The sequence below is a fragment of the Rousettus aegyptiacus genome, unplaced genomic scaffold (assembly GCF_014176215.1).
Source record: "Rousettus aegyptiacus isolate mRouAeg1 unplaced genomic scaffold, mRouAeg1.p scaffold_m13_p_11, whole genome shotgun sequence".
Lineage (NCBI taxonomy): Eukaryota > Metazoa > Chordata > Mammalia > Chiroptera > Pteropodidae > Rousettus > Rousettus aegyptiacus.
The window spans coordinates 95,036,488-95,061,760 of record NW_023416286.1 but is presented as its reverse complement, the minus strand read 5'-3'; the positions used below and the strand labels follow the sequence as shown (position 1 = coordinate 95,061,760).

General features: G+C 51.8%; 1 protein-coding gene across 2 annotated transcripts in view; it reads left to right on the top strand.

Annotated features, from left to right (window-relative positions):
• Nucleotides 1-290: 290 nt before the first annotated feature.
• The window catches only part of CSMD1 (CUB and Sushi multiple domains 1), a 1,035,440-nt gene continuing 1,010,457 nt past the window's right edge, over nucleotides 291-25,273 (top strand). For both annotated transcript variants that reach the window (XM_036228983.1, XM_036228984.1), the window contains exon 1: nucleotides 291-577. In XM_036228983.1, the coding sequence (XP_036084876.1) occupies nucleotides 490-577 (88 nt within the window). In that variant the 5' untranslated portion in view covers nucleotides 291-489. The remainder of the gene's footprint in view (nucleotides 578-25,273) is intronic.

Sequence of the window (25,273 nt, the reverse complement as noted above, 5' to 3'; positions counted from 1 at the left end):
AGGGATGGTTGAGTCCAGCCGCCGCGGCAGCGGCTCCCCGCGCGCCAGCAGCCTGTCTCCTGCGCTCCCCGCCTCCCGCCTCTAGCCCGGCTCCCTCCCCCCGCGCGCCGCCCTCCCGCGGCTCCCACTCGCCCGCGCGCTCTCCAGCTGCCTCCGCTCCGGCTCCGGGTCTCTCCCGGCTGCGCGCGCTGCTCTCGCCGCCTCGCCCCTCCCGCAGCCCCTCCGGCTCGGCGCGGCCCGGCCCGGCCCGGTGTCGGGGCTCGCGGCGGCTCGGGACCGGACCGATGCTCTCGGAGCGAAGCGAGCCGGGCGCCCAGACCCGCGGGAGGCGTCGGACGCGCGGCCGCCCGGGGCACCGGGCTCTGTCGCCGGCTCGCCGTGCCCTCTGCTGATCACTTGGCTCGGATCGCAGCCCCGCCGCGACTCGGAGGAGACGCGCGGCGAGCGGAGCCGCCGGAGTGTCGCGCGCGCGCGGACCTGGCCGCAGACATGACAGCGCGGAGGACCTGCCCGGCGCCGCTCCGGCTCCGGCTGCCGCTGGCGCTGCTCTGCGCGGGGCTCCTCGCCGCGGCCAAGGGTAAGGGCGCCGCGGCGGCCGGGAGGTGCGCGAGCCCGCGAGGCCCGCGGCCGGCGCCCCGAGCTGCGCTGGCGGGCGGGCCGGGCTCCGGGGCGGGCGTCTGCGGGCGGCCGGGGACCGCCGACGCGCGGGGCCAGCGCGCCGGGAGCCGGGCCCCGCCGGCTCCCGCGGACCCTCGCCCGCGCCGCACCCCGCGCCTGCGTCCGCCTCGCTCGGGCCGAACCCGAGCCGCGCCGGCGCGGCTTGCCGGGGAGAGCCGAGGCGAGGCGGATCGGGTCGCGGCTGACACGGCCGTGGCGGCGGCGGCGGCTTCGCCTCCGCGGGGATGCGGGAACGGCGGGCCGGGGCGCCTGGCGGCGGTCCCCGGGACTTTCTCCCGAACCCCGAGCGGCTGGGAAAGTGGCCGCGCGAAGCCAGGCTCCCAAGTTCGGGCTCCGAGGGAGAGGGGGGGCTGTTCGTGTACCACCCCCAAACCTGCCTGCCGGCCTGGCTCGCTCCCCGCACCCTCGCAGGGCACCCCGCTGCTCCTCCCTCCCCGCCGCCGTCCTCGGGGACCCCCTCCGCGAGGAGCCCCCTCCGCCAGGTCGCCCCCGCCTTCCTCGCCCCGCACTTTGCTCTTTGCAAGTTGGAAGGAGGTGGCGAGGTGCGTGAGGGAAGCGGGGAGCCCTGCGAGGGATTCCGCCCCCAACACAGGCGTGTGCTGGCGGGGCTCTCCCCGCATGCTCCCGCCGGTCCGGAGAAGGGGGCTCCCTGGGCGGCTCCCTGGGCGCGGAGCGCTGTGAACTTGGCTTTCCCCTTGAAACGAGTTAGGGAGTGTTTCCCCCTAAGTCGCCCACAGGCTGCACCCTCGGGGTTGGCAGTAGCTCCTGCGCTTGTCCATTCTCTGGGAGAGAAAACAAGCTCGCTCTTGATTCAGGAGAGAGGAGAGGGGGAGGGAGGGGGAAGGGAGGGGGGAGGGGGAGAGAGGAGAAAGAGGAGAGAGAGAGAGAGAGAGAGAGAGAGAGAGAGAGAGAGAGAGAGAATATCGATTGATTTTCACATTGGGAAGTACCTGCCCCCACTCCCTCCTTTGGGCCCCCCGGGGTGCTCCCCTTTTAATCAGCCCCCCATCGGCTCCCTCCTGGGAATATCTATATCCATGTAGATTCTTTTTTTTGTTTGTTTTCCTTTTTAAAGGATGGAGTCATATCTTGTAGGTTTCTTTAAAAATGGTCATTTGTTCTTTGCCCACATGAAATTCTCCTTCGCCGTCTGGATTCTTCCATCTTCCTTTGCGCCCGTTCTCGGCTCCTTCCGTGTTCTGGTTCCACGGTGACTGAGGAGGGGACTCCGCGGCCCCTTCGGGGGACTCCGGCTGCGAGGGGCTGGGCGGGCAGAATGGCCGGCAGGCAGCCCCCGGCGCTCGCGCTCCTCCGCGGGGCGTCCGGGGCGGGCGCGGAGCTGACCGCCGGGGTCCGGTCCCCTCAGGCCAGCACTCAGCCTCACAGCGGGGCGTCTGTGGGAATGCGCCCCAGGACCCCGGGGAGTGCAGATGGCTCAGGTTTCCGTGAGTCACCGGAGCCCCGGGCGCTGGGGCTCGGGCGGCTCCCCGCCTCCGCGGGTTCTGTCCGCACCCCCCGGGGCGGGGTCCGGACGCCGCGGGCGCCGTGCTGGAGCCGCCACCGTGGCGCGCGGCCTCGGGGCTCAGCGGACTGTCTGGGAACAGAGAGGTGACTCTGGAACAGTCCCGGGCAAGTTGGGCTGTCAGTGGGAGCTGTCCGCTCCCCGGAGCAGAGGGTCGGGGCAGGGGCCTGGGGACAGGTCCCGGCTTCGCCCAGCCAGGCGCCCTGGTGCAGCGGAAACTCCTGCCCCGCGGCCCCGCAGAACTTCCTACCCCTCCCCCCCTTCCCCCAGCACGCAAAGCCAGCCAGGCCGGGCCTCTGCCGCCTCTCAGCGCACGCTCGGTTCCCGCGGTTCCCTGCGCTGCCCGCGCCCTTCCCCCGCAATTAGCAGGGGGTGCTGCGTGCAGACGCGAGCGCCCCGCCTGGGCTGCTCAGCAATCCGCACACGTGCGCGCGGATTCCGCCCCCGTGCGGGGCGCCGAGGCTCGGCCGAGGCCGGGAGCCTGGAGTGGGGGAGCAGGCGTGGGGGGGGTCACTCCAGCAGATCCCAGAGCCAGGAGGCCAAGGGGTGCCAAGGCCAGGGCGCCCCGGAGCCCGGAGGGGCAGCTGCAGGGACCGGAGTGCTTCCTGTGCCCGGGGAGTCCCAGGTCCGGGCGCTAGTGTGCGTGTGTGTGTGCGTGTGTGAGTGTGCGTGTGTGTGTGTGTGCGTGCGCGTGGAGGGGACCGGGCTGCGCGCACGCTGCGCTTTGCCAGGCCAAGGCTGCGGTGGGTGCGCACGGGGTCCTTCATGACCCCAGAGGGCCGCCCCTCCGCGGCGCCCACCCTCAGGGTCAGTCCTCCAGGCGGCAGGCTGCGGCCGGGCGGCGGGTGACGCCGGCGCAGGTGTCCAGCTCGAGAGCTCGGCCCCTGGGGCGGGGTCGCGCTCCGCCTCCTGGACCGAGGCCGGGGGCCTGGGCGCTCGGCCCGGACCTGGCGCCTGCGCGCGCAGGGCCTTTCGCAGGAGCCCTGCCGGGGACAGCTGTGCCTTGGGCGCCCAGGTGGCGGCTCCCGCGGCGGGCAGCTCGGGTGCGTGGGGCGGCGGTGCTGACCTGTCCACGGAGCCCTGAGAGGCTGGCGGCCCCGCGGTCGTGGTGGTTCCGACCCGGTCCGCCTCCGCGCTGGGTCATCGGCTTTAGCGGACTGTCCTTTAAGCCTCCGTGCAGTGCTGGGGGCACCCCAAATTCGCTGTTGATTTTTAGTTTTCTGTTTGATAATTAACATTGCTGTAAAGATTGAGTCCCAGGTGTGCACACCTTCTTAAAAACAGCGCATTTGCAGCGGCCAGCGGGGAGGGGAGAAGCTGTGAGCATGTTCATCTAGTTAGAGGTGGGATGTATCTTTCCGTGAGCCCTTGGATTCGCGCTCCTTATCTGGGGCCCCTTTCGCCTATTTGGGCAAACAAACTTCCCTCTCAGTCGTTCGTGCAGCGACAAGAATAAGGTTATTTGCAAAAAGCATCCTGAAGAGGACTATGTAGGATATGTCCCCCAAGGCTCTTACCACGGGAAGCCTGGGACAGAAAAAACTGTTTGTCAAAATTCATAATTCCAGCATTCCTTAACCCGCCCGGCAAAGGGAAGTAAACACGCATTGCCAAGTTCCCACAGAGAGAGAGACACAGCCAGCCTGCTGTCCAAACCTGCGGGCTTCCAGATGAGCCACGTTTCTGGCGATTCGCATCACCGGCGAGCGGGCTGAGACCTTTCCTCTGCCACTCAGAGTCCTCGACGGCCTGGCCACTGCACAGATAGTCTCTCCCGGGGAAGCCAGGACTCCCCAGAATAAGCACCTTTCACAGACCACCCCTAATCAGTCACACAGCAAGGGGAGGGGGGGGGGAAGGGGCTTACCGCGCCCGCAGCCATGGTTTGCTTAGCACGTCATGAGTGTTTTCTTAGTGCCTTGACGAGGGGATTCATTTTTTTTTTTTTCCAGTTCACAGTGGGTTAGCCAGATGGCTCCAGGGTGTGTGGCGCACCTCTGTAGTTCTTAGTTTGGGATCTGACATCTTCTAAAAACGGAAGGAAAGGAGAGGCTTCCTGAGAAAGTGACAGGTGTCCTAAACTTGAACAGTAGGGCGAGGAGACCCCAGGAACCAGGTCGGGGGAGTTCGCCAGCAGGTGCTGACTCAGAGCAGAGCCGCAGCCCACGCGGCCATCCCCGCTGGCACGGGCCGGGAGGGGCAGGGTCTCGCTGCGTTTACAGGGCTTCCGGCTGGCGGGGCCTGCGTGGTCAGAACGCTGGCCACAAAGGCCGGACTGAAAGTGTCCGCGCAAACACAGCTCCTCCTGGGCCCGCGCGTCCAAAGTCTCTGGTTTACTGTCTCAAACAGGGCTTTGAAAATGTCAAGGAAATGGTCCAGCCTCCTTTAAGAAACAGGCAAACAAGCGCTCTGCGGCTGGTTAGTCCTCGCTGCAGAGGGCACAGCAAATCCGGTGTAGACATCTCTAAGCTGTCCCAATGCAAATGGCATGTTAAGTGCTCTGCTGAATTCTGAGCGCGTCTCGGGTAGGTGTTCCGCGGAGCTCTGCGTGGCAGTCGGTCCCTACGCGTGCGCAGACGCGGCCGAAACCGGGCCCGCATCCTTCTCTGCTCAGGTTCGTTTCCTGCCAGAACTGGGTCCTTGCGTGGGTTCTGCTTGTGCAGGGTAGCGGGCAGCGCCGTGCCATCTCCGAGTGTTACTTGTTTTCTGATTACTCAGAGAAGAACGTGTGGACATCCCGCGGCCTGCAGTGGCTGCGGCTTCGGGTTGTTCGCGCAGATACAAAGGCCTGTGGGCTCCTGTGCAGGAGTCGGAGCTCGGATTATTGGCCCAGCGCCCCGCCTGTCGTGGGGCCGCCGTAGGAACCAGAGACAGATATATTTCACAGCAGAAGTGGCTTGGATGTGCCACCTGAGCAAAAAAAAAAAAAAAAAAAAAAAAAAAAAAAAGATTCTTTGGCTGCGCTGAAAGCCGTTGGTCTGAAGGAAATCACCTGGTCACACCGCCTCTGTGTTTAGCCCCCTCAAAGTCTGGTTCACGGCAACCTGTCAGGGTAAAAATCAAAGAATCATATTTAGGTATGCGCCTCAGTGCAAGCAAATAACTCTCTTCCATGATGACTTAAGATGACCTAGGTGACCTCAGACTAATTGACGTGTCTGTGATGAAGGTAAAATTTCTTCCCCAGTGCTCAGGTTGACAAGGGACAGAATTAAAATTCCCATTACATATTAAAAAATAGAAGATCGTTTTATTTAATTGGTTAAATTTGACTGATTGAGCTTCATGGAAATAGCGCACAACTCGCTGTAGAGGTTTTTTTTCCCCCTTTCCCAACAAATCACCCTTTTTGGATGCAGAGTCTTGCAACAATTTTTCCCCCTTTTTTTGAGTTCAGCTGCAATTTCTTTAAACCATTTATATCAATCACTAATTTTCGAGAGAGGAAGACACATCAGTGCTCTAGGGAAATTGTACGATCTTTATCCTCAAACACCTTTATTCTGGCTGGATGGGAGATTTCGTCATCTACTGAGCACACTGTCCCATTTAACAGAGTGCTGCGAACATCCTACTGAGAAACACAATTTCAACAAATTAACCCGATTTAGCATCAGTGTTACTTTGACCGTCTGTGGCAACATTAATCTCCGGCTAAAACTTCTTCGGTGAATGAAAAAACATGCAGGCATGGACACGTATCAAAAATAACTACTATATGTTTATGTTTCTAATCCATTTTGTAATTTACTGATTGATATCTTGCTTTGTCGTGTATCGTGTACTAGGTTTAGCTCGGGAAGGCTGAGGGGGGGGGGGGCTGTTTCAGCACCGCGCATTCTCCATGGCAAAGGAGATACTTTTCACTCAATGCTAATAATCGTAATGTGATTTTGCCCCCATTGTTTGTAAAGTAGGAAGTCGTGAATAATGCTTTGTGATTTAAAATGTTCCCTTGTTATTAACATGAGATCAAGGGAGACAGGCAGGAAGGAGCCAAGTTGTTGGTGCCGCGGACCAGTTTTTTCGCCCATGAGTTTATTTTAGAATATCGTCCCGACCTGAGATTTAAATTATATAAAACATCGGCCCACTTCTAAGTATCTTTTATTGATTCATTTTTTTTAATTTAATGTATTTTGGAGACCCTTAACGTCAATCAAATTCAAGAAAATCTAATATGACACCTAGCTATTATAAATGAAAACCCAACTTTCTGTCTGAATTATCCAGCTAGTCGTAAGTTGCATGAGTCCCTCTGGCATCAGAGCAGGTTTCGAGGACCTCCAGCATGTGCCCAATGTATTATGGCAACACTCTGTCTTTAAACTAAACACATCACCCAGTCACCCATGTCATTGTAGGTGTCGGCATTATGACCATGTTGTAGAGTTTTTGAATACTCTTTTGCAAGCTTTGTGTATGTAAGAATCACTTGAGGTCTTGTTTAAATGCAAATTCTAAGGTCTCTTCCCTCGGTGATTCATAATAAGTAGGGTTTGGATGGTCTTGAGAAACCCATATTTATATATGTATGTCTATCTATTCAAGCATCCATCCATCCTTCCATCCATCCATCCATCCATCCATCCATCCATCCATCCATCCATCCATGTATCCATGTATCCATCTATCTAGCTCTATCTTCCTTTCAATTAAAGGCACCAGAATCTAATAAACTATTTACTGAGCCTTCGCAGGCTAATTGGCCCACACTGATTTCCTGACGAATGCACTATATTATGAAATTGTGCAATTATTTCAAAAAAGTTCTTCTATATCATCAGTGCCTCCATTATCAGCATTCATCATTCTATGCTGTTTAATCTTCAAAAAATAAAGTCAAAAAAAAAGAAAAGTTTCACAGCAAAGCTGAGATTCAAACTCCCCATCCATAATGTTTACATCTTGGTTTGACTTCAAGCGATAATTATACTCTTTCATATAAAAAGTCTACGAATAAATTATTATATTTTTTCTTTTACTGTTTAGTGTACTCTGATATGGCTGGTATTATGTAAGAAAAAGCCAAATGTTAGATTAAAATTGGAATTATTTGGGAAGTGATCTCTAATGAAGTAAAAGTCTTTGAAATTAATCATGGATTCTGAGCAGTCTTTTTCTAGATGCGTGGTGAATTCTTCTGCTTTTATTCAGAGACATGTGTTTTTTTTTCTTTTCTTGTTATTAATAGAAAATGCCTTTATTGATCTTTTACAAGCGAGCGCTTTTCTACATGAAGTTGATCGTCATGTGAAGTGTATGTTGGACCCTCATCATTCAGGACCCTCAGAGATTGTGGTTCTTAAAACTTTACTCGATGACTCTCTGAGTGAATTTTCGCTTCCTTTTTCTATCAGTAAATTGATAATCAAAGCTATAAATATTTGACTTTTATGCAAATGGCAATCTGCAGAATGACAGACCGTTCAGCACAGCTCCTTCCTTTGAACATGGTGGCTTCTCCTGAACTCAGAGATGTTCACTATTTTTTCAAGAATGGTTGGTAAGAGTTCAAAAGCCACCGACAACTTTTACCTCCACATTTCAAACTATCTTTTTTTTTTTTATGAGTAAGAAAGTGGTGTCCTTTGATGTGTAGTACAGCCGTGGACAGTGGAGACTTTGGGGTGTGATTGACCCTTCAAACAGAAAAGAAAGAGGGGTCATGTTTTTACAAAAAATTAACCAAGTGGAGCAGATACCCCCCTCTGTGTGCTAGAAATATAAATTTCTTCAGCATCAACCTTGCATGTCATGTTTTATCTCATTCCTTTTCTTCTTTGTTTACAAAATATAATTATAGTCAACAACTTAAGATAAATGTAAGAATTAGGATTTGCTTTTGTTTGCGTTGATGACAATCTACATGGAGTTGCAGGTTACTGGTTGATTACGCATGCTCCATTTTACATGAAAACAATGTAAATTTTTCAGAATATAAATCTTAATACTTTAAAATACTACAGCCAATATCAAGAGAAGGTCAAGCGAGAAAAATCATCTCGTTACTGTTAGGTGGGGTTATTTTTATTTATTGGTATATTTAAGCGCCTAAGTTGAACTCCTGTCTTTTGGGGGAAATAGACATGGCTTTAGTCCCTTTTCATCCTTAGCAATGAAGACCTGGGAGCCCAGGAGGAGATTTGGGACGTCTGGACTGTAAAACACGATTACAGTAATGGTCTTGCTCGCTTGAATTATGGCGTGTGTTGACTAGAATCCCTCGGTTCGGTAAAACTGGCATCTGTGATCCCGGACTATTCTCCTTCATATTTTAATAAAGAAGTTAGAGCTGTGATCGCCCTCGTGGAGGCTTCATTCTTAAAACAAAGCAAAACAAAACAAACCCACTAAAGTACTTGACTTGATTGGTATTTATTGAACTACAGGACCGAGCTAGAGGCTCGACATGTCCCGCAGGTGTTAGCGAGGTGCTCCCGGGAGGAGGGCGTCGGAAGACTCGGAGAACCGAGCGGGAGCCTGCGAGGTGAGAGGCGGCCTGGGGCAGGACAGCCAGAAGCCTTTCGAGTTTCCCCGTAGCTAGTGAGGGCCGGGTAAGCATCCGGCATGTAAGCACACCTGTACAAACTGCGGGCATTGCGCCCTGGGGCGCGCGCTTACCTGCCACGCGCAGATGCGCCGCCCGTTTCTTGCGCCGCCGCGGGCCTAAGCCGGGTTTGGCCTGGCCACGCGTCTCCTGGCAGTCGGGCTGCTTCGCCGTTTTCCACTCTGCCTTCCGGGTTCCGGGTTGTTGCCGTTACTTTGATTCTTCGTCGCAGTGGTCTCGGGAACACGTGGCTCTCGGAGACTGTTGGGGGCGGGGCGCGGCCTCTTCTGCGTTGCCGCTCCGGTCGGTGCGGTCGGTGCACTGCGGTGCGCTGACCCTGCGCACGTTCGCCCCGAACGCGGGCGCCTCCCCCGGGCTCGCTTTCAAAGCCCCTCGCACCCCGGCTTCAGCCCGTCAGTCCAGCCGTCCGCCTCCACCCCTCCCCTCCCCTCCCCTCCCCTGCTAGCGACTCCCCTTCAGTCAGATGCGGTCGAGTCGCCCCTGAGCCGAAGTCCGCCCAGCCTTGAGTTACCTCCTACTTACCTCTCCCGTAAGTCGAGCCCTCGATCTCTCCCCCATCTAACCCTCTTCGTCCCACACCCGGGTTCACAATTATGTCAGGACATAGGGAATTGTGAGTTCAGGATCTTGTACAACAACAAAAAAGTAGTGCCGTCCGTTTGCCGGGTTTGCGCCTGTTTGCGCCCGTCACTCTCCATCCATAGGTCTTCGAGCCCTGGGGAGCTGAAAGACTCGCCACTCTGAGAGCCTCCCAGCGCCTCCGCACACAGTCGCTGTTCCTTCCGCGAGTAAACAGCTGCTCTCATATGCTCGGTTCTGCCCGCATGTTTTTAAGGGAGCCACATTCACGTGCTGTAAGTATTTCGCAGAAGCGCGATGACCTGCAGCAAGTATCAGTAGGGATGCCTCCCAGTCACCGAGCGCGATGTCCTTACTCAGGGACCTCCACCGGAACTTGTCCACAGCTGTGGCTTTGAAGCCCCGTCTCCCACGTGTTATTTTGCTCTGTGTTTCTGTTTCGTAATTATTTCACTTTGTGTACAAAGTAAGAAATCGGAGGTATTTGCATTTTTTTTTCCTGAGTGAATAATTTAATGATATTAGAGCTTGTTCGGCTGATATGTCAACCTACAATTGTCATTTTGATCTTCGTGACTATTTTATTCTTAGCTTTTAATTTAAAAGAATTACATAAGAGGATTACAGAACAGAGAAGTGCTAATCGGTCTCTTTCTTTTACAACCGCAATTACAAAGTTACCTTTCCAGTGTATTTTAGTGGCTTCGAGAGAAACGGAAGGGGCAATGCGTCAGGGTATTTAAAAGATGAGGGGTCTTGTGCCCCGAAAGGAGAAGAACCCAGCCATGCCGAACTTTGGAGTATGATTTATATCTCCCAGCAAATGTGTTTTTCTTTCCATTTTTATGATGGATGGACAATGTGAGGCCTTTTAAAAAGAGTCGGTATAAAAATAGTCCGAAGCGTTACATGGCCAGGCGAAGCGACTGCCGTGTCTGCTGCGAGGTGGCTTCTCTCAGAGTGGAGGGAATCACCCGCGAGAGACAGGAAGACGGGGCTGCATTAGTTAGAGGTCCGGAGTCATTGATTGCAGCCCGAAGAATGCGGTGTCTGGGCATGTCTGATCGCCTCTTTGTCCCAAATTAAGGATGGATGGGGACAGACAGCCAAAGGCGTGTTATGTCGTCTTCTGTTCCCGACGCTGGTCCTCCGTGGGATCAGACGCCGTCGGGAGCAATTGACGTGCTGGGAACAGCTATGCTGACAGTGTGGCGGGGGAGCTCGGTCTACACTGCCTGCCGCGAGCCGCCACGCGATGCCGCGTGACGTCATCATCGCAAACGCGGTGCTTCGAGCAGCAGCGGACGTGTAGGGCCTCCCGGTTTCCGGGGGCGAGGGCTCTGTGCTAGGCCCAGCTGTCACACAGACCCCCCTGGTCTCCCGGGCTGTCGGCGCGGTGCTGGCTGGGACCCCGGTCTCATCTGCAGCTCAGCTGGGGAAGGACCCACCCTACGGGGACCCAGGCGGTGGCAGGAATTGCATTCCTTGTGGTCACAGGGCTGACAGTGTAAGGTTCAGCCGGAGGCTGGAGTACCCCCTCAGTCCCTGGAGGCCATCCCCACCTCCTGATCACCTGAGGCTTCCCCGCGGGGCTCAGAGAGGGCCTCAGGCAGGTCAGACACTGCAGAGTTATTTGTAATTGCACAATTACAGACACGCAGTCACGTGTGGCCCATCACTTTTACCATATTCTGTTGGGTAGAAGCAAGACACGGGGCAGGTCCTGCCCACCTTGAGGGAGAGGATTACAGGAGGACATATTCATCAGGAGGGGTGGGTCACAGGTGCCAGGGATGAGGACAGAGTTTGTCCTCATCCCTATCCTGGAAAGATGCTAACATGAAGAGTGTTGTGTGGTCAATAAACCGAGGGCTGAGGGCCTGACTAAAAACGGGCAACGGATAGAAATATTTTATGGAAAAAACAAACACATAATAAAAGGAGAAGATTCCCAAACTTACTATTGATTGAAAGAATGCAAATGATGTTTTTTCTCCGATGCGTTTCTGAAACTACAGTTGACTTGTCACATGTTAGCAGGTGCCTAGGGAGATCATTTCTGTGGAGTGTTACTGCATGGCTAGAAAAATTTTTTGAGGGTGTGGATCACTTGGCCGTACCAATCTGTATTCTACAATATCATATATTTTAACCCAGAAATGTAACCTATCCTGCAGCAATATAAGCGCCTTCATTTTAGTCCTAATAGTGACAAATTGGACAGAGCTCAAATGTCCATCACCCTGAAACAGCTAAATGCACTGTTGTGTAACACACTGTATTACTCCTAGTGGAATGTTTCTATGGTAAGGGGTCGAGTTGAAAACTCAAACTAGTATATATATTTCGTTTCCTTTTGCACGTAGGAAAAAGGCAGCTCCTTCCATGCACACGTGAAATATCCAGAAAGACAGACACGTTGCAGCATTGATATTTAAATGCTGTTTGATTTTTTTGAATAACTAGGTCATACTTCCATAAGTATAGTAATAGTTCTAAAAAAACATTACCTGATCCAAAAAACAAAAACAAAAAAAAACAAAAACGAAAACGAAGGGCCAGCAGTTCTCAGCAGACCACGCTGGGGAGCAGGCTGCAGACGGAGTGCCCGGTTTCCGAGCTGAAGCCGCCTGCGGGCCCGTGAGTCCCGCCCCCCTCTCGCAGTTGTGTCCAGGGGGGCTAAGCATCCTGCACGGGAGCGTCGGGAAAACGAAGGCAGAGCTGAGTGCACGGGACCCCGAGGCGTCTCGATGACCCAGCGTCCCCTCTTCCCGCCCACGGCCTGGCCCGGCCATCCGTGTCCCCGCCCCCCATCCGCGCCCCCTACCCGCGCCCCGCACCCCCGCTCCGCGCGCTCCCTGGTGTGCGTGCGGCTGCGTCCCGACGCCAGGCTCTGGCGCGGCGGAGAAAGTGCTGCGCTTAACTCTAGGAGCGAACATCCCCCCAGCAGGTGCGGGGCGCAGGGGGCGCCGCTTCCGCGGCGGCGACGGCCGCTGGGGCGCCGGGCGTGCAGGGTCCGCGGCCCCGCTGCACCGTTACCTGCGGCCGCTGCTTCTTGGCCGTTGAACGACGGCGCTGCCGCGCCCGGGGCCGCGTGGTAACATCCTTCCTGGCGCTGCGACGCGCGCGGCCTGGTCGTCGCTGCCGAATGCGTCATCCGAAGGAGCTCGGCACCGAAGCATGGTGTTCGTCGGGGCCGCCCAGACGTTGCACATTTAAACTCTTTCGCGATTCGAGTGCCTTGAACTGCGCGGGAGCTTCACAGGCGTGGAAACCGGCGCTTTGTGCAGCGTGGCGGGGAACGCCGTGCGCGTTTCCGCGCTCCGGGTCCCCGTTTCGGAGGGGGCAGTGCGCACCTCTGCGACAGTCAGGGCCGATCCCCGCGTCTGCCCTTCGGGAGGCGCCTCGAACAATCCGAAGCGGGCCCCGTTTCTCAGCTTTGCAGAGGAGCCCCTAGCTGGGCGCCGGGTCTGAAGGGTCGGATGGAGAAGCGCGTGGGAAAAGCGGGGAGCCGCGCCCGGCGGGTACTGACCCCAAACGAACCACGGCAGCTTTCGCCACAGAAACGGAAGAACCGGACCGTCAGCTCCAGAGGCGACCGCGGGCGCCATCCCGGAGGAAGCCACGTCTTCCCGGGATGAAATTATTCGCAAGTGGATGTTAATAACTATATTTGAATATAAACGAATGTCTTATATTTTTAAGAATAAGCCTGATACTAATTTCTAGAATTCTTTAGGATGTACGAAATACTGTCATGTTCTTTACTGTGTTTATGGGTTACAAAAATAGGGATTTCTCAAACTCACAATCGCCCGTGGATCACATTCCCCTTAGATAAAAGTAAATGCTCCGTCAAGTCGCTCAGAGATGCGCTTTAAAGTCGTTTATAATCACAAAACCCTGGGCATGTGAAGCGATGGTGAGAGGAACGGTAGCCGCGAAGGGCAGGAAACTTTCCCCGCGGGACGCCCCAGAAGACGGGGTTTGCCCCCGCGTCCCGCGTGGTGGCCGCACGCGTCGTCCGCGCGTGTGTGACGCTGCTGCGCTCTGGGACGTCGCGCTCCTTCCCCGCTGCTTCGTCCTGGCCAAGAACAGCGTCCGAGGCCACTTCTGGGCAGAACGTGGGGGGCGGCGCGGCCCGCGGGTGGGGCTTGGAAAGGCCAGGTCGGCGCGGTCCTCGCTGGGCGGAGGGGTAAAGCGGTTCCCTCTCCGAACGCGGGACGCGGGCCGTGGCACAGGCGGGCCCGGGGCGTTCGCGTCCGCCCGGCGGCGAGGCCCCTGCCCCTGCGGCCGCCGGCCCCTCCCCGTCGCAGCCGGGGAGCGGTCGGCACTGAGATCGACAGCCTGCGGCGGTGCGCGCCGTCCATCCCGTCCCATCCCGACTCCATGGCTTAGCGTCTCAGGCCTCGAGGCGCTTGCCCGCCGCCCAGACCTCACCCGCGGGCTCAGAGTCTGCCGAGACGCGCAAAGGTGTGCTCGGTGCGCGACGAATGCCAAGTTGAAGCGTCAAAATCGTGGCTTGAGAATAAGATGTTCCTTCCCGGGCGGGTGACAGACCACCCGGGCCTGGAGGCAGGACGCGATGTGCGCGGCGTGGGCGTCAGCCCGGCCCCCGGACTTCAGCTTCTTGGTTAGAAAAAGACGTGGTTCCGCCCGTGGTTCCGCCCTTACCGCTCGGGGCTCATGTCTTTTGCCTCTAACCAGAGAGGCGAGCGGCTGATCGATGCATATCTGAGGGTTAGAGTGGGGGAGCCCTGAATTCAGTGAGGCCGTTGGGAGGCAGACATCATCCATGGGCGTGTGTGTGTGTGTGTGTGTGTGATTTTTCTTTGTTCTTTCTTCTTGCTAGTGCATTGTATTCAGGAATCCGCAGTTTCTTTCCTCAAACACCATAAAGCAGATACTTCTTCTAATTAGCATAAGTCAAAATTAATTACTCCTGGAGCAATGTCTCCTGATGTTTCACAACCCCATGTAAACACAGAGGTCACTGGGGGGCATAGAAAACGCAGGGGCCTCAGTGCCGTCGCGACGCCCGGGGACACCTGGGTCACACTGATCTTCTTCACCTCGTGGATCTCGGCCTTCTGGGAAGACAAGTCCACTGTCGCTTTGGGGTAGAACCTGCCTTGCCCGGCATTATCGCTATATGTGAATGCTTCTTCGGGCCGCAGGAAAAGCGTCTGCTTTCTCAAAGAGTTTGCCCTGTGTGCACTTTGGGGTTGAACCTACTGTCAAACAATGTTTCCCTCTTCTTCAAACCCTAGTATCATCATCAACACGCAGGTGTTACTTATGTGGAAGTTGACACAGTTTCAAAGTCCTCGTGATACTTGGTGGCGTACAACATCTGTGGGAGAGAGCTCAGGGCGTCTGAGGCTCCTCGCCAAGTGTTTCGTGCTGCGGGGCGAAGGCCGTGGACCTTCCCTGCTCTGTCTTCGTCGCAGGCCTCTGAGTCTAATCCTTGCTCTCCTCCCCTTCCAACTGCATGTCAATGTCAATGTCAGCGTAAGAAATGTCTGGACCCGTAGACGGTTCTTCCAAGACTCTGTACATCCAACCACATGCCAGGAAACGAGGCCTTAAGTGGTCCCGAGTATGACATCTTCTCAGTTTCTTTTCCGTCTTTGGAGTTAAGGATGGGGATGGGAGGCAGGAGACATGGCGGCGGGGGGCAGCGAGGCGGGCATGGGGTACGGCACAGTTAACTGCATTCCGTGCTCTCTCGAGGGCGGTTCTGCTTCCAGGGGTCTGAAAAGAGGCATTTCAAAGGCGTCTTGACCCAGATGCACAGACAGGATGCGCAGGGCTGGCTTAAGGTGACGATAAGCCTTTTATGGGACTGGGCCGCGGCCACCCACCGTGACCTGCCCAGCTACGAGTTTATGATCGGATCACCCTGTGAGGTTAGTTTTGGCTAGATTTATTAAAGAACCCCCTTTTTTAAAATTACATAAAGGATGAAAAAAAACTATGTTGACTCTATCTGTTGTACAAGTAAACTATAAAACGTTGCCGAGCGCGTTTTCCTGAACACTCGTGCATGGTGACCTGCCTGTCCAGAGTGTTTTCTGAAATAATTTTCCGTGACTATCATTCGCCTTCGGTGCCTTACAGTGTCTACATGGTGCATGTGGAATCTTCTACGTTCTGTCAAAAACCATAAACACATCTAGATTCCAAGGACGCAGATGGAATATGGCCAAGGGGGCCCCATAGCACGGCGAGGTGACCCTGTGTCCAGACACTTCCTCCGCCTCGGACCGCTTCGTCTCAATTCACTCGCTTTTGCAAAGATGACATTCCCTTTTATTCTGGGGAAGAGTCAGACTTTGGAGAAAAACGTTTTCAGCCAGGTTGGTTGTGTCGGGGTTCTCCTACATTGGCACGAAGGAATACAGGGCACCCCGGACCCCTGTATTCAGGTCACGAGAGGCTAAGCATCCCATGCAGCCCTACATTTCCCTCTTTACTCTCTGGGTGAACAGTACATGAACACATGCATGAGAAGTGATCCTGTCACCATGAAGGGCACTGGCATCAGGAGGTAAGGGAGGGATGTCATTCTTGGACAGTGCACTGAAAGATATTTGGGAGGTTGTGGAGATAGAAAATTAAGGACTTCGTCAATCTTACATTCGATCCTGTAGACTTCTTGATTCCTCACTACGTCGGGCAGAAGTAAACTCTCCACGTTTCCGTAGAAGTCAACACTATGTCTATGTTTTTTAAAGTAACATGTGTCATTTAAGTGCTAGAGAGAATTCTAGAATCCAAATTGGGAAAAGAACGCTTTATTGCAAGTAAGTCATATTTTCACGACAAGCGAATTTCACATACACTGGTGAAATTAATGCAAATATTGATTCAATTCACTTTATCGAGCATCACCTATAAGTCAAGTCCTGTGGGAGCTGCAATGGATCAAAAGCGAATGAGGCAAAATGCCTGCTCTCGAACACTTTACATTTCCAAAAAGGATCATTTTTCTCAATAACATGACCAGAGTACTCAAAAAAGCGGTGAAAAAAATCTTAAAGTGTACTGAGAGATATTGGCTCCTCAAAAAAAAAAATACATATTTCTCAGTATGCCATTACACTTAATAAACACAAGATAGGATGAGTTCCCTTTGATTGCCCAAGCTTTCTGAATAATTTAGGTCATATGCACTTTTTTGCCTTCTTTGTGACATCTTTGAAAGGATGTAAATTATGGAACAATGGAATCAAATCCCAAAGAAAATCCAAATGATTTTTAATTTTTAAAAATGACAGCTAAACTGTTGAGTTAACCATGCAATATTTATAAGAGTACCCTTCGAAAATAGATGTCGGCACCTTCATTCACTGAACAAGCATTCCTGGAATTTCATTTTATTCCAGATGTTGGGGAAAAATAGTCAGGAGAGAGAGGATAATTAACAAGACAAATATACAGCTCCCGACTTCATGGTGCTTATAATTTCGATAACTGGAAAATGTGTTTGTAATCATGCAATCTCAGGGGCAAAATTCCCCGCCTGCTGCAGAACTTCTTTATTCAGGCTCTGTGAGGGAAAGTCAGCGATTTCTCCTTGAATTCCATTTAATGTCCTATTCCAGGGATAGTCCGTTTCTCTTTATATTCTAACCCCAAATCTCCATTCCTACGACTGCAGCATGTGTGGGCTGATTTCTGCCTGCAGAAGCAGCAAACGTTGATATTATCTGGGAACAGATTTTACATTTCTTATCCTTCTTGCTTTAGACTTTTTTTCCTCACAATTTTTCCCCAAGTCCCTTAAGACTTTATAAAGTCGTTAGCTACTGCCCTTGGGATCAATGTTGATCCCCGACGGCTGTGAGTTACACTTAAAACGCACGGAGTCTGCTTCCAATGAGTCGCCTTTATGGAAAGTATGTCGTAAGCGATCACTTACTAGTATGTCTGTGTTAACGAGGGATTAAAGGTTATTTTCCTCATAGAAATTATTTGGACAGTCAGCCTACCTTTGAATTCTGCGTTTTCATTCATAATAATGGTGATTATATGGATCTTAGAGGAAATATAACTTACAAAAATTGATAGTATTTGTACAGAGAATGTAATAATAGAAAATACACTTTTCAAAAATATTCTTCAGCCAGATATGTGCAAAGGAATAAGAATAATACTACACATTTTATGCCTGCCTTTGAAATTAGAAATTATGGTCTCGAATGTGTGATAAACAGAGCCTACTGCTAAGCAAATTTCTGACTTAAAACTCGAGAAATTATGTCAGATAAAAATAAGTCGTCCTTCCTTTCCTTCTCCAGTTTCGTAACACTCACGGCAGCCAGCACCTGTGTGCCGGCGTTCACGCCGCACGGCCAGGGTTCTGGAAATCTGCATTATGACAGCGCCGGAGAGAAGGGCGCCTTCCCACCGAGCCCGCGCGGGGGGCCTGCGGGGGGCCTGCGTGGGGAGGGGGGAGCCTGCGGGGGGCCTGCGGGGGGCCTGCGCGGGGGGGCGGGGCGTGGGAGGCCTGCGGGGGGCCTGCGCAGGGGGGGGTGGGGGGGCCTGCGGGGGGCCTGCGCGGGGGGGGGGGGGAGGCGGCCTGCGGGGGGGCCTGCGCGGGGCGGGGGGGGCCTGCGCGGGGGCGGGGGGCCTGCGGGGGGCCTGCGCGGGGGGGGGGGGGGAGGCGGCCTGCGGGGTGGGGCCTGCGCAGGGCGCCGTCCGCTTCACCGTGGCGCTGCCCAGAGGGGCTCTCTCGGACGCTCAGAGTTAATTCATGATCAAGAATGAACGCAGAGGAACCACACTGAAATCATTTCAAGGGATTTCTGTCAACAGCATCTTTAATTGCTTCTTACGCTTCCAGTGGAGGCGCTCGATAGATAGCCCTGAATCTCGGTTTTCAAAGATGCCGTTTTTACGTCGCCATCGTCTTGGTCTTTGAGTTCGAAAACTACAGGTTACAAGAACCAGAAGAGAACATAAGTGCCCATTTGTCGGAAGTCTTCATTTGGAACCCAGAGAAGAATCGCAGGTGCAGTAAAGAACAGTGAGGACAGAGCGCGGGCCTGTCGCTTCTCACGCAGACCGAGCCGGCGGCTGCTCCCCGGGTCTCCGCAGACAGTTCTCACGCCCTGTCCGAACACACAGAGGTCACATCACAGGTGCGCAGGCGGTGGCGAGGTAAACCCTCCCTCCGCTACACCGTGGTGCGCGCGGCTCTTCCCTTTGTAGGCAACGTACTGGCACAACCTTCTAAAACGTATGTTGCTTTATTTTTGATCTCGGAACGAAGGCGCTCTCTCTTTTTTTGAGGTTCTGGAGTTGGAAATTTGCTTTGTTATTTGCTGCGTTACAGTGTCGACCTTGTGACTTAAAATGGCATTTGTCAGGCCATTCATAACATCATATTTCAGCCTTTTAAATGATATATTTAAATGGCACCGTCACACGAGCTTTCTAGTTTATGTACGAGGGCTATTTCTGGTGGCAGAATCAAATTTATTACCATGTATCGTTTACCTTGTGCATTGGCCAGAGTTGTCAAGATAAACCTTAGAGATTTAAAAAGATCTTTCTAATTACACGGGAAATGGATTGTAGTGGCGGCCGCAAAGACTGGCTCTGTACCCTTTGTACAGAGCAACTTTCAAGAATTACGCGTTTAAAGCTGACGAAGGCAAAAACCACGCAAGCATAGCAATGCCGTGACGGGTTTTTCTTTTTTTGCGTCTTTTGTTCTGGGTGCTTCTGTGCTCAGTCCTTTGCAAGGTCTGCGTCCCCCCATCTTACGGACCAGGGCACTGGAGCTCATGGAGACGCAGCACGGCCCGCTTACAAAGTGAACGGAGCGCAGAACCGCGCTTAAAATTCGGGTCTGAGGTCCGGCTGTCTCACGGCGCGATGCTTCACATGATCAAGGAGGACATTTCCTCCTCGATTTTTATAGCATGTTTGCATGCAATGATGTTTTATATTAACATATGCGAAATTGAACCATACTGTCATTTTAAAATTCTGCTACTGAGCATTAAATTGCCTTTAGATTTTTAGGTAACGAAGAGGTAGTGTACGTACCATGTAAAACATAGTCACTACCTAAAATATGCAAATGTTGCATCTTGCAATTCAATTCTGACCACAATGTAATTTAAAAAATTATACCCGCATTCAGACAGCTGCTCCAGCCCACTCGCTGTGGGCACATGGAGAGTAACATGAAATCCTGCTTGTCTGAGAGAATTGACCACGCTCTCAAAGAGACTTTAGACTGAGCTATGTTAGAACTCTAGATGGAAGGTTCACTTTCTTCTACTTCACTCAAAAACTAAGACAGTAGTTTATTATAGGTCTACAGCCTGGACGAGCAGGGGGGGCCGCTGGGACTGGAGTCTTCCCCGGGGGCGCCGGCATCACAGGCTTCCCGGACTCCGCCGCGTTCAGGTTAGCACTTGTGTCTGGTCACAGACTCCCAGGAGGACTTCGGTAACCCTGAGCTGTGTGAGACGAGAGGGGAGCCTGGCCGTGCTGAGATACAAGAGGCATTATTTCCTAGGGGTTCGCTTTCTCATTGCTTGAGGAGAGAGGTAGATAGATAGATCATCAATGATGGACGGTAGGTAGGCAGGTAGGTAGGTAGGTAGATGATAGAAAATAGGTAGAAGATAGATAATAGATCATAGATGATAGCTAAATAGATGATAAGTTGATAGATAGACAGACAGATGATAGATAGCAGAAAGAAGGAAGAAAGAAAGAAAGAAAGAAAGAAAGAAGGAAAAAGAGAGAGAGAGGAAGGAAGGAAGGAAACAGGGAAGGAAGGAAGGAAGGAAGGAAGGAAGGAAGGAAGGAAGGAAGGAAGGCAGGCAGGCAGAAAAGAAAAAAGAAAAAAAGTTTTTTCTAAACTGGCTCCCAAGTATGGTGTGTGCCAACCTGACCCCATCGGGTCTCAGAGGAGAACCCCTATCTCGTCTCATTTGGGGTACAGTAGAGAGGGAAGACATTATAAGAAGAGCAGCATTCTGATATTTGGTAATTGCTTATGTAAACTATTATTCACTACAAAATGGAAATCCCTAAATATCTCGTATGGAACATTGACTTTTCGGGAATCATTAGGTGGTTTTTATGCACGTCTTTGGCACCGAGGTGACTGGAGAGCCCACCATACTGGCTGCGTTAGGGACTGTGCAAGTGACTTGGAAACCAGGGAGCTAGCTGGTCAAAGAGTGGACAAAACTTTACAAACGTGGAGGTATTTGAGATGAACGCTGAAGAATGAATAATGGTTTTACATTCTTGGTTTAAAAAAAAATGCTGCGTGAAAATGCACAGAGGCGTGAGAATCAGTGGATGGGCAAAGAGGACAGGGAGTGTCTGGGCCGTGCCGACAGCCATGGGGCCAGGACCCCAGGGGGGACCAGGCTGCGTGCACCCCGAAACAGTGTGGAGCTGTCCCGCCAGCTGGGAGATGGGAGGAAGGACGGGCTGCCAGACGCTTCCATGCGGGGGGAGAGGCAGGCTCTGGCTTGCTGTGGAGACAGGCTGACACGTGTCTGGTGCACCTGGGCTGGGCCAGTGTGGACGCCAGGAGAGGGGGGGTCGTTGGGACTGGGCCCAGTTGTTGAGATCAGAAGCGGGGGGGTTTGATTAAGGAGGGCCAGCCCGGGGCCAGGCAGGTGGCGCCTTCACCAGCCTTCCGAAATTTCAGAGACTGCTTCTGGTGACAGACAGCAGAAATGCAGGTGATGTTCACTCCCGGGCTTTTGACAAGCTCCCACGTCGGAGATTACTGGGCAAAGGAAAGCTTTCGATAGGAAAGAATATAGTGTTGAACATGGCCTTACTGAGAGAGAGAGAGAGAGAGAGAGAGAGAGAGAGAGAGAGAGAGAGAGACAGAGAGACAGAGACAGAGAAAGAAAGAAAGAAAGAAAGAAAGAAAGAAAGAAAGAAAGAAAGAAAGAAAGAAAGAAAGAAAGAAAAAGTAAATCATTTATCCTCATTGTAAGGAATTAGGTCAATTGGGGCCACCTTCTTATTAATCATTTTATAAGAGTTCTTGTGAACGTTAAATTTTGAATTTTGCTTTCCTTTATCTTTCTATCACATTGTACACAAGATAAACTTTTGCACTTACAGAATCTTACTAGAGAAAGATGGCCCTTGTCTTTTCCTTGCTTTGTAAGAATCATCTCCCCTTTTTCATATTCGAATGGAAATTCGTCATGAAACAAATTATATTTCTCAGCTAACCTGAGAACTCTAATTTGGCCGGCTTGGTTTATTTGTCAGATTCAATTACATGAAACGGTGCTATTCTGAGGCTCTGGCCACGTCGTATCTCCCTGTCATCTTTATGTAAGAGAAATGCATCCTTTTCGGTTATTTTGGAAGGTTTAGAATGTTCTGCTCTTACGTCTGCTGTGCGGTCCTGCAGGCGTGTGTGTGTCTTTCGAGGTGTGACATTGCTATTTCGATAGTCAGGTCTTCCTTTTATACTTCCGTTCTGGCCACCTCCTTATCTAATTCTAACACTTCTGTAGCGATGCGAGTCCTGTGATGGCCAGAGAAGTCCCATCACGGATGCACTAATGTCACCGGAATGAAATGCACACAACATGGTTAACATTCGAGCAGGAAAGTTATCCAAGATTCACACTCATTGAAACTGGAGAGTAAAGTAATTTAAGGCCTGGCTATAGGTCCGAAGTCACGGCGCCGCGGTGTGTTGACCTCTGCCAACACCAGACTTCTTCGAGAGGGGTTTTCAAATCGCTGTGGGGAGAAGCATTATCTAAGATTCAGGTACATGATGAAATAACAATCTCATGAGATTGTCTAGTGTATTCCCTGGCGTGATTTAAGCATACTGTTAGGAATAAAATCATAAAATTTTGGTAGAAACTATTTATCAATAGGGGTTACAGCCACAGTGTCTTCATCACAATGGAAATTATCATTGTGTTCTCAGCATGGCTGAATGATCCCATGACTAATTGTTCCGTGGAGGAAAATTTCAAGATGATCAAAAAGACTAAAGAAAAGAGGAGAACTGACAACCTTAATCTAGCTACATTTTAGTTTTGATTCTTTCCTTACTTCTCTGTCCTCTCTTTGCAAACAAATGAGGAGTAACGGCTCTTAACCTTCAAAATCATTCTCTAAATACAAGTGCTCTTTGTTTGATTGATTCCCAAACTGTTTTTGAAGACAAGTTTATCTGCTCAGTGATTTCCAATCAAGGACTAATTAAACTAGCCTTTACCCCCTGGAGAAAACGATGCTGTCTGGTCAATTTCTGTTCATGCGATAACATCAGAGATCATGAAATAAAATATCACTCCGTGAAGGCAACAAATGGTCAAAGGAATTTGCAATGCAGGTTGCCAGTGCTTCGGCCCCTTGACTTTTTTTTTAACTACTTGAGAATAAGGGAAAAAATGCTGTTATACAATCGACTTCAGTGACTTGACATGTACGTTGACAGGGTACCATAAGTTCCTTGGATTTTCACAGTTTAAGTATATCTGAATTATTTTTAATTGAGGCACATATTGAACCCAATTCCATAGTTCTCTTTGTGCGTTTGTTTGTTTGTTTTGTTTTTTTTTTCCCAAATACGTTAGGAGGCTAGTATGTGGAACATGACCACACATTTTTGCTAAGAAGGCATTTGCTTTCCCCAGCTCTTCTGGAGTACGAGACCACAGCTTTCAGCCCCAGCCGTGCTTGACACCCCGCTGTGTCCCTCGCATGCCGGCCGTTCTCGGGCGGGCACCGAGATGGGAGGTCTCAGGTGTCCGGGTATCGTGGGAGCCTTGGGAAGGTCCCCTCGGGGGCTGGAAACGAGAGCTCCAGAAACTGTCCTCAGTGTACGGGGCGAACTTGGTCCAAGCACAAGGAGATGATTCCAGGTCGGGTCAGAGCCGCTGCCCATCCGCAAAGCCCTGCGTGACCGCGGCGTCTGTCGGCCGGGTTTGCGTCCCGCACGTGGTCACAGCGAGTTATGGTCACGGGGGTGTCGCGATCGCTCTCTGACCCGATGTGGGCTCCACCTCAACTTCTCCTTCTCTCTGCAAAGGTGCACGTTCAGTTTTTATGTGTCATCCTCTAGTTAATGGGAGAAGGCATTTATTTTTTCCTAAATGATCATGAAAGCTCAAAAAAAAAATAGATTTCGATTTGGGTGTGTGTTTTCATCTTAAATAACCATTCGTATTTCACTATAAATATTAAGAAGTGAGCTCACTTCTCTCATGTTATTTAAGTGTCCAGAAAACCTTAAGGGAGGACTTAGAGCCTGTGTTTTCGTCCCATTTACACTGATACAGAAAGCGAATTTCAGTAAACTCTAGGGGGAAACCCAAATCTCTCATTTAAAAATGAAAAACAAACTGAGCCTCAAATAAATTAAACGGCTTGGCAGGACCACACGTGTGGGGAAGCAGATACAGCCATTCTTGTGACTAAATGCTCCGGGTTGTTTTTTTTTCCTCCTGAAACAAGTTATCTACATGTTTGCCAAAATAAATCAATCGGGTGAATAACCACAACGATTAGTTAGGTGTGTTATGTTTGAATTGCTTTAAATGGATAGATGTGGCTTTGATTGACGTGTGTAAAACACGGGTGACTCCGGCACGCAGCAGGAGTTCGGTGAATGTTAGCTAATATTTATCCGTAGTAGCTTCATTGATCTCGAAATAATTTTGCAGTCTTTATTCCAAAGGACCCTTATTTTTTTTTCCAAGTCAGATTCGTCACCCATTATTTTCTGTGTGTCATTTCTGCACGTTTGCTTGCACCTTGGAGCAGGAATATACGTTCAGGTTATTACCTATGTGACTGCGGTGGAGACTTCTGAGGCCATTGAAATATGTCTGACTCTTTTTGAGGTAAGGCAAAATGCGTGTTGTGCGAGATGGTTTTTAAGGTTAAGAAATGACCTGGAATGGGTTAGGAGACAGCGAGCAGCCGTGGCCGGAAGAGGGACCGAGACGCGTGGTCAGGGCCCGGGGTGCCGACGGCCCGGTCCCCGCCCCGCCCCGCCCCGCCCAGCTGCACGCACCCAGCCCGCGCCCGCGGGGGCGCCCCACGGGGCTCGCGTGGAAGCGGAGCCGTTTCATTGAGTAAACGAAGTTTTGTCTGGTTGAAAGGCAAATAAGTTTTCATGATCGCCGTTGGCTTTGGGGCCACGCGGGAAGGGGGTGTCTCTGGGAAGACTTTAAGGCGCCTCAGAAAGACGCCTTCCTGGTAGCCACACGTCTCCGTGCGCGGCCCCTTGCTGCCCACTGACCAGCTCTGCGCTGGGCTTAGTTTCCCCTTGATCGCATCTGCTTCTGGGCGCCCAAATCTTGGGAATTAATGAGACGATGAAGAGAAGACTCTGCCACTTAAAAAAAGAGCACCACGAAATAACCCAGAAACCAAGAAACGTGCTGTCATATCTACCTGTCAAGACGATAATGCATTTTGTGTTCTTTATATATGCCATCTAAGGCTTGGCAAGCTATACATTATAGATCCTTCAGTGTGAACTCATTCTTTTAATTCTGGAAAGTTTAGAGTATAAGCCATTTAATAGGAATCGGAGAGTGGAGATACTTCTATAATCTGATTAGACAGGTCCCGCTCCGGGGCCACTCCCGTAATTAGTGGAAAATTTAATAATTAGATTTCATATTATTTGTAGATTACCACGGAAATCATGTTATTTTTTTTAACTGACCAAGAGACAATTTAATTCAGTATTAAAATTACATGGCTAAAGATTTGCTTTTCGGTACTGGTGGCTACACAAAGCAGTTTCAACACAAGCACACACTGTACACGTGAACTCTCACTCGAGACCGCTGAGTTGCAGCAAATAAATGATAAAAAATAAATATATAAATTCGCAAGTACAAATAGAGTAGGACGGAGGGAGCCGCGCGTGGGGGGAG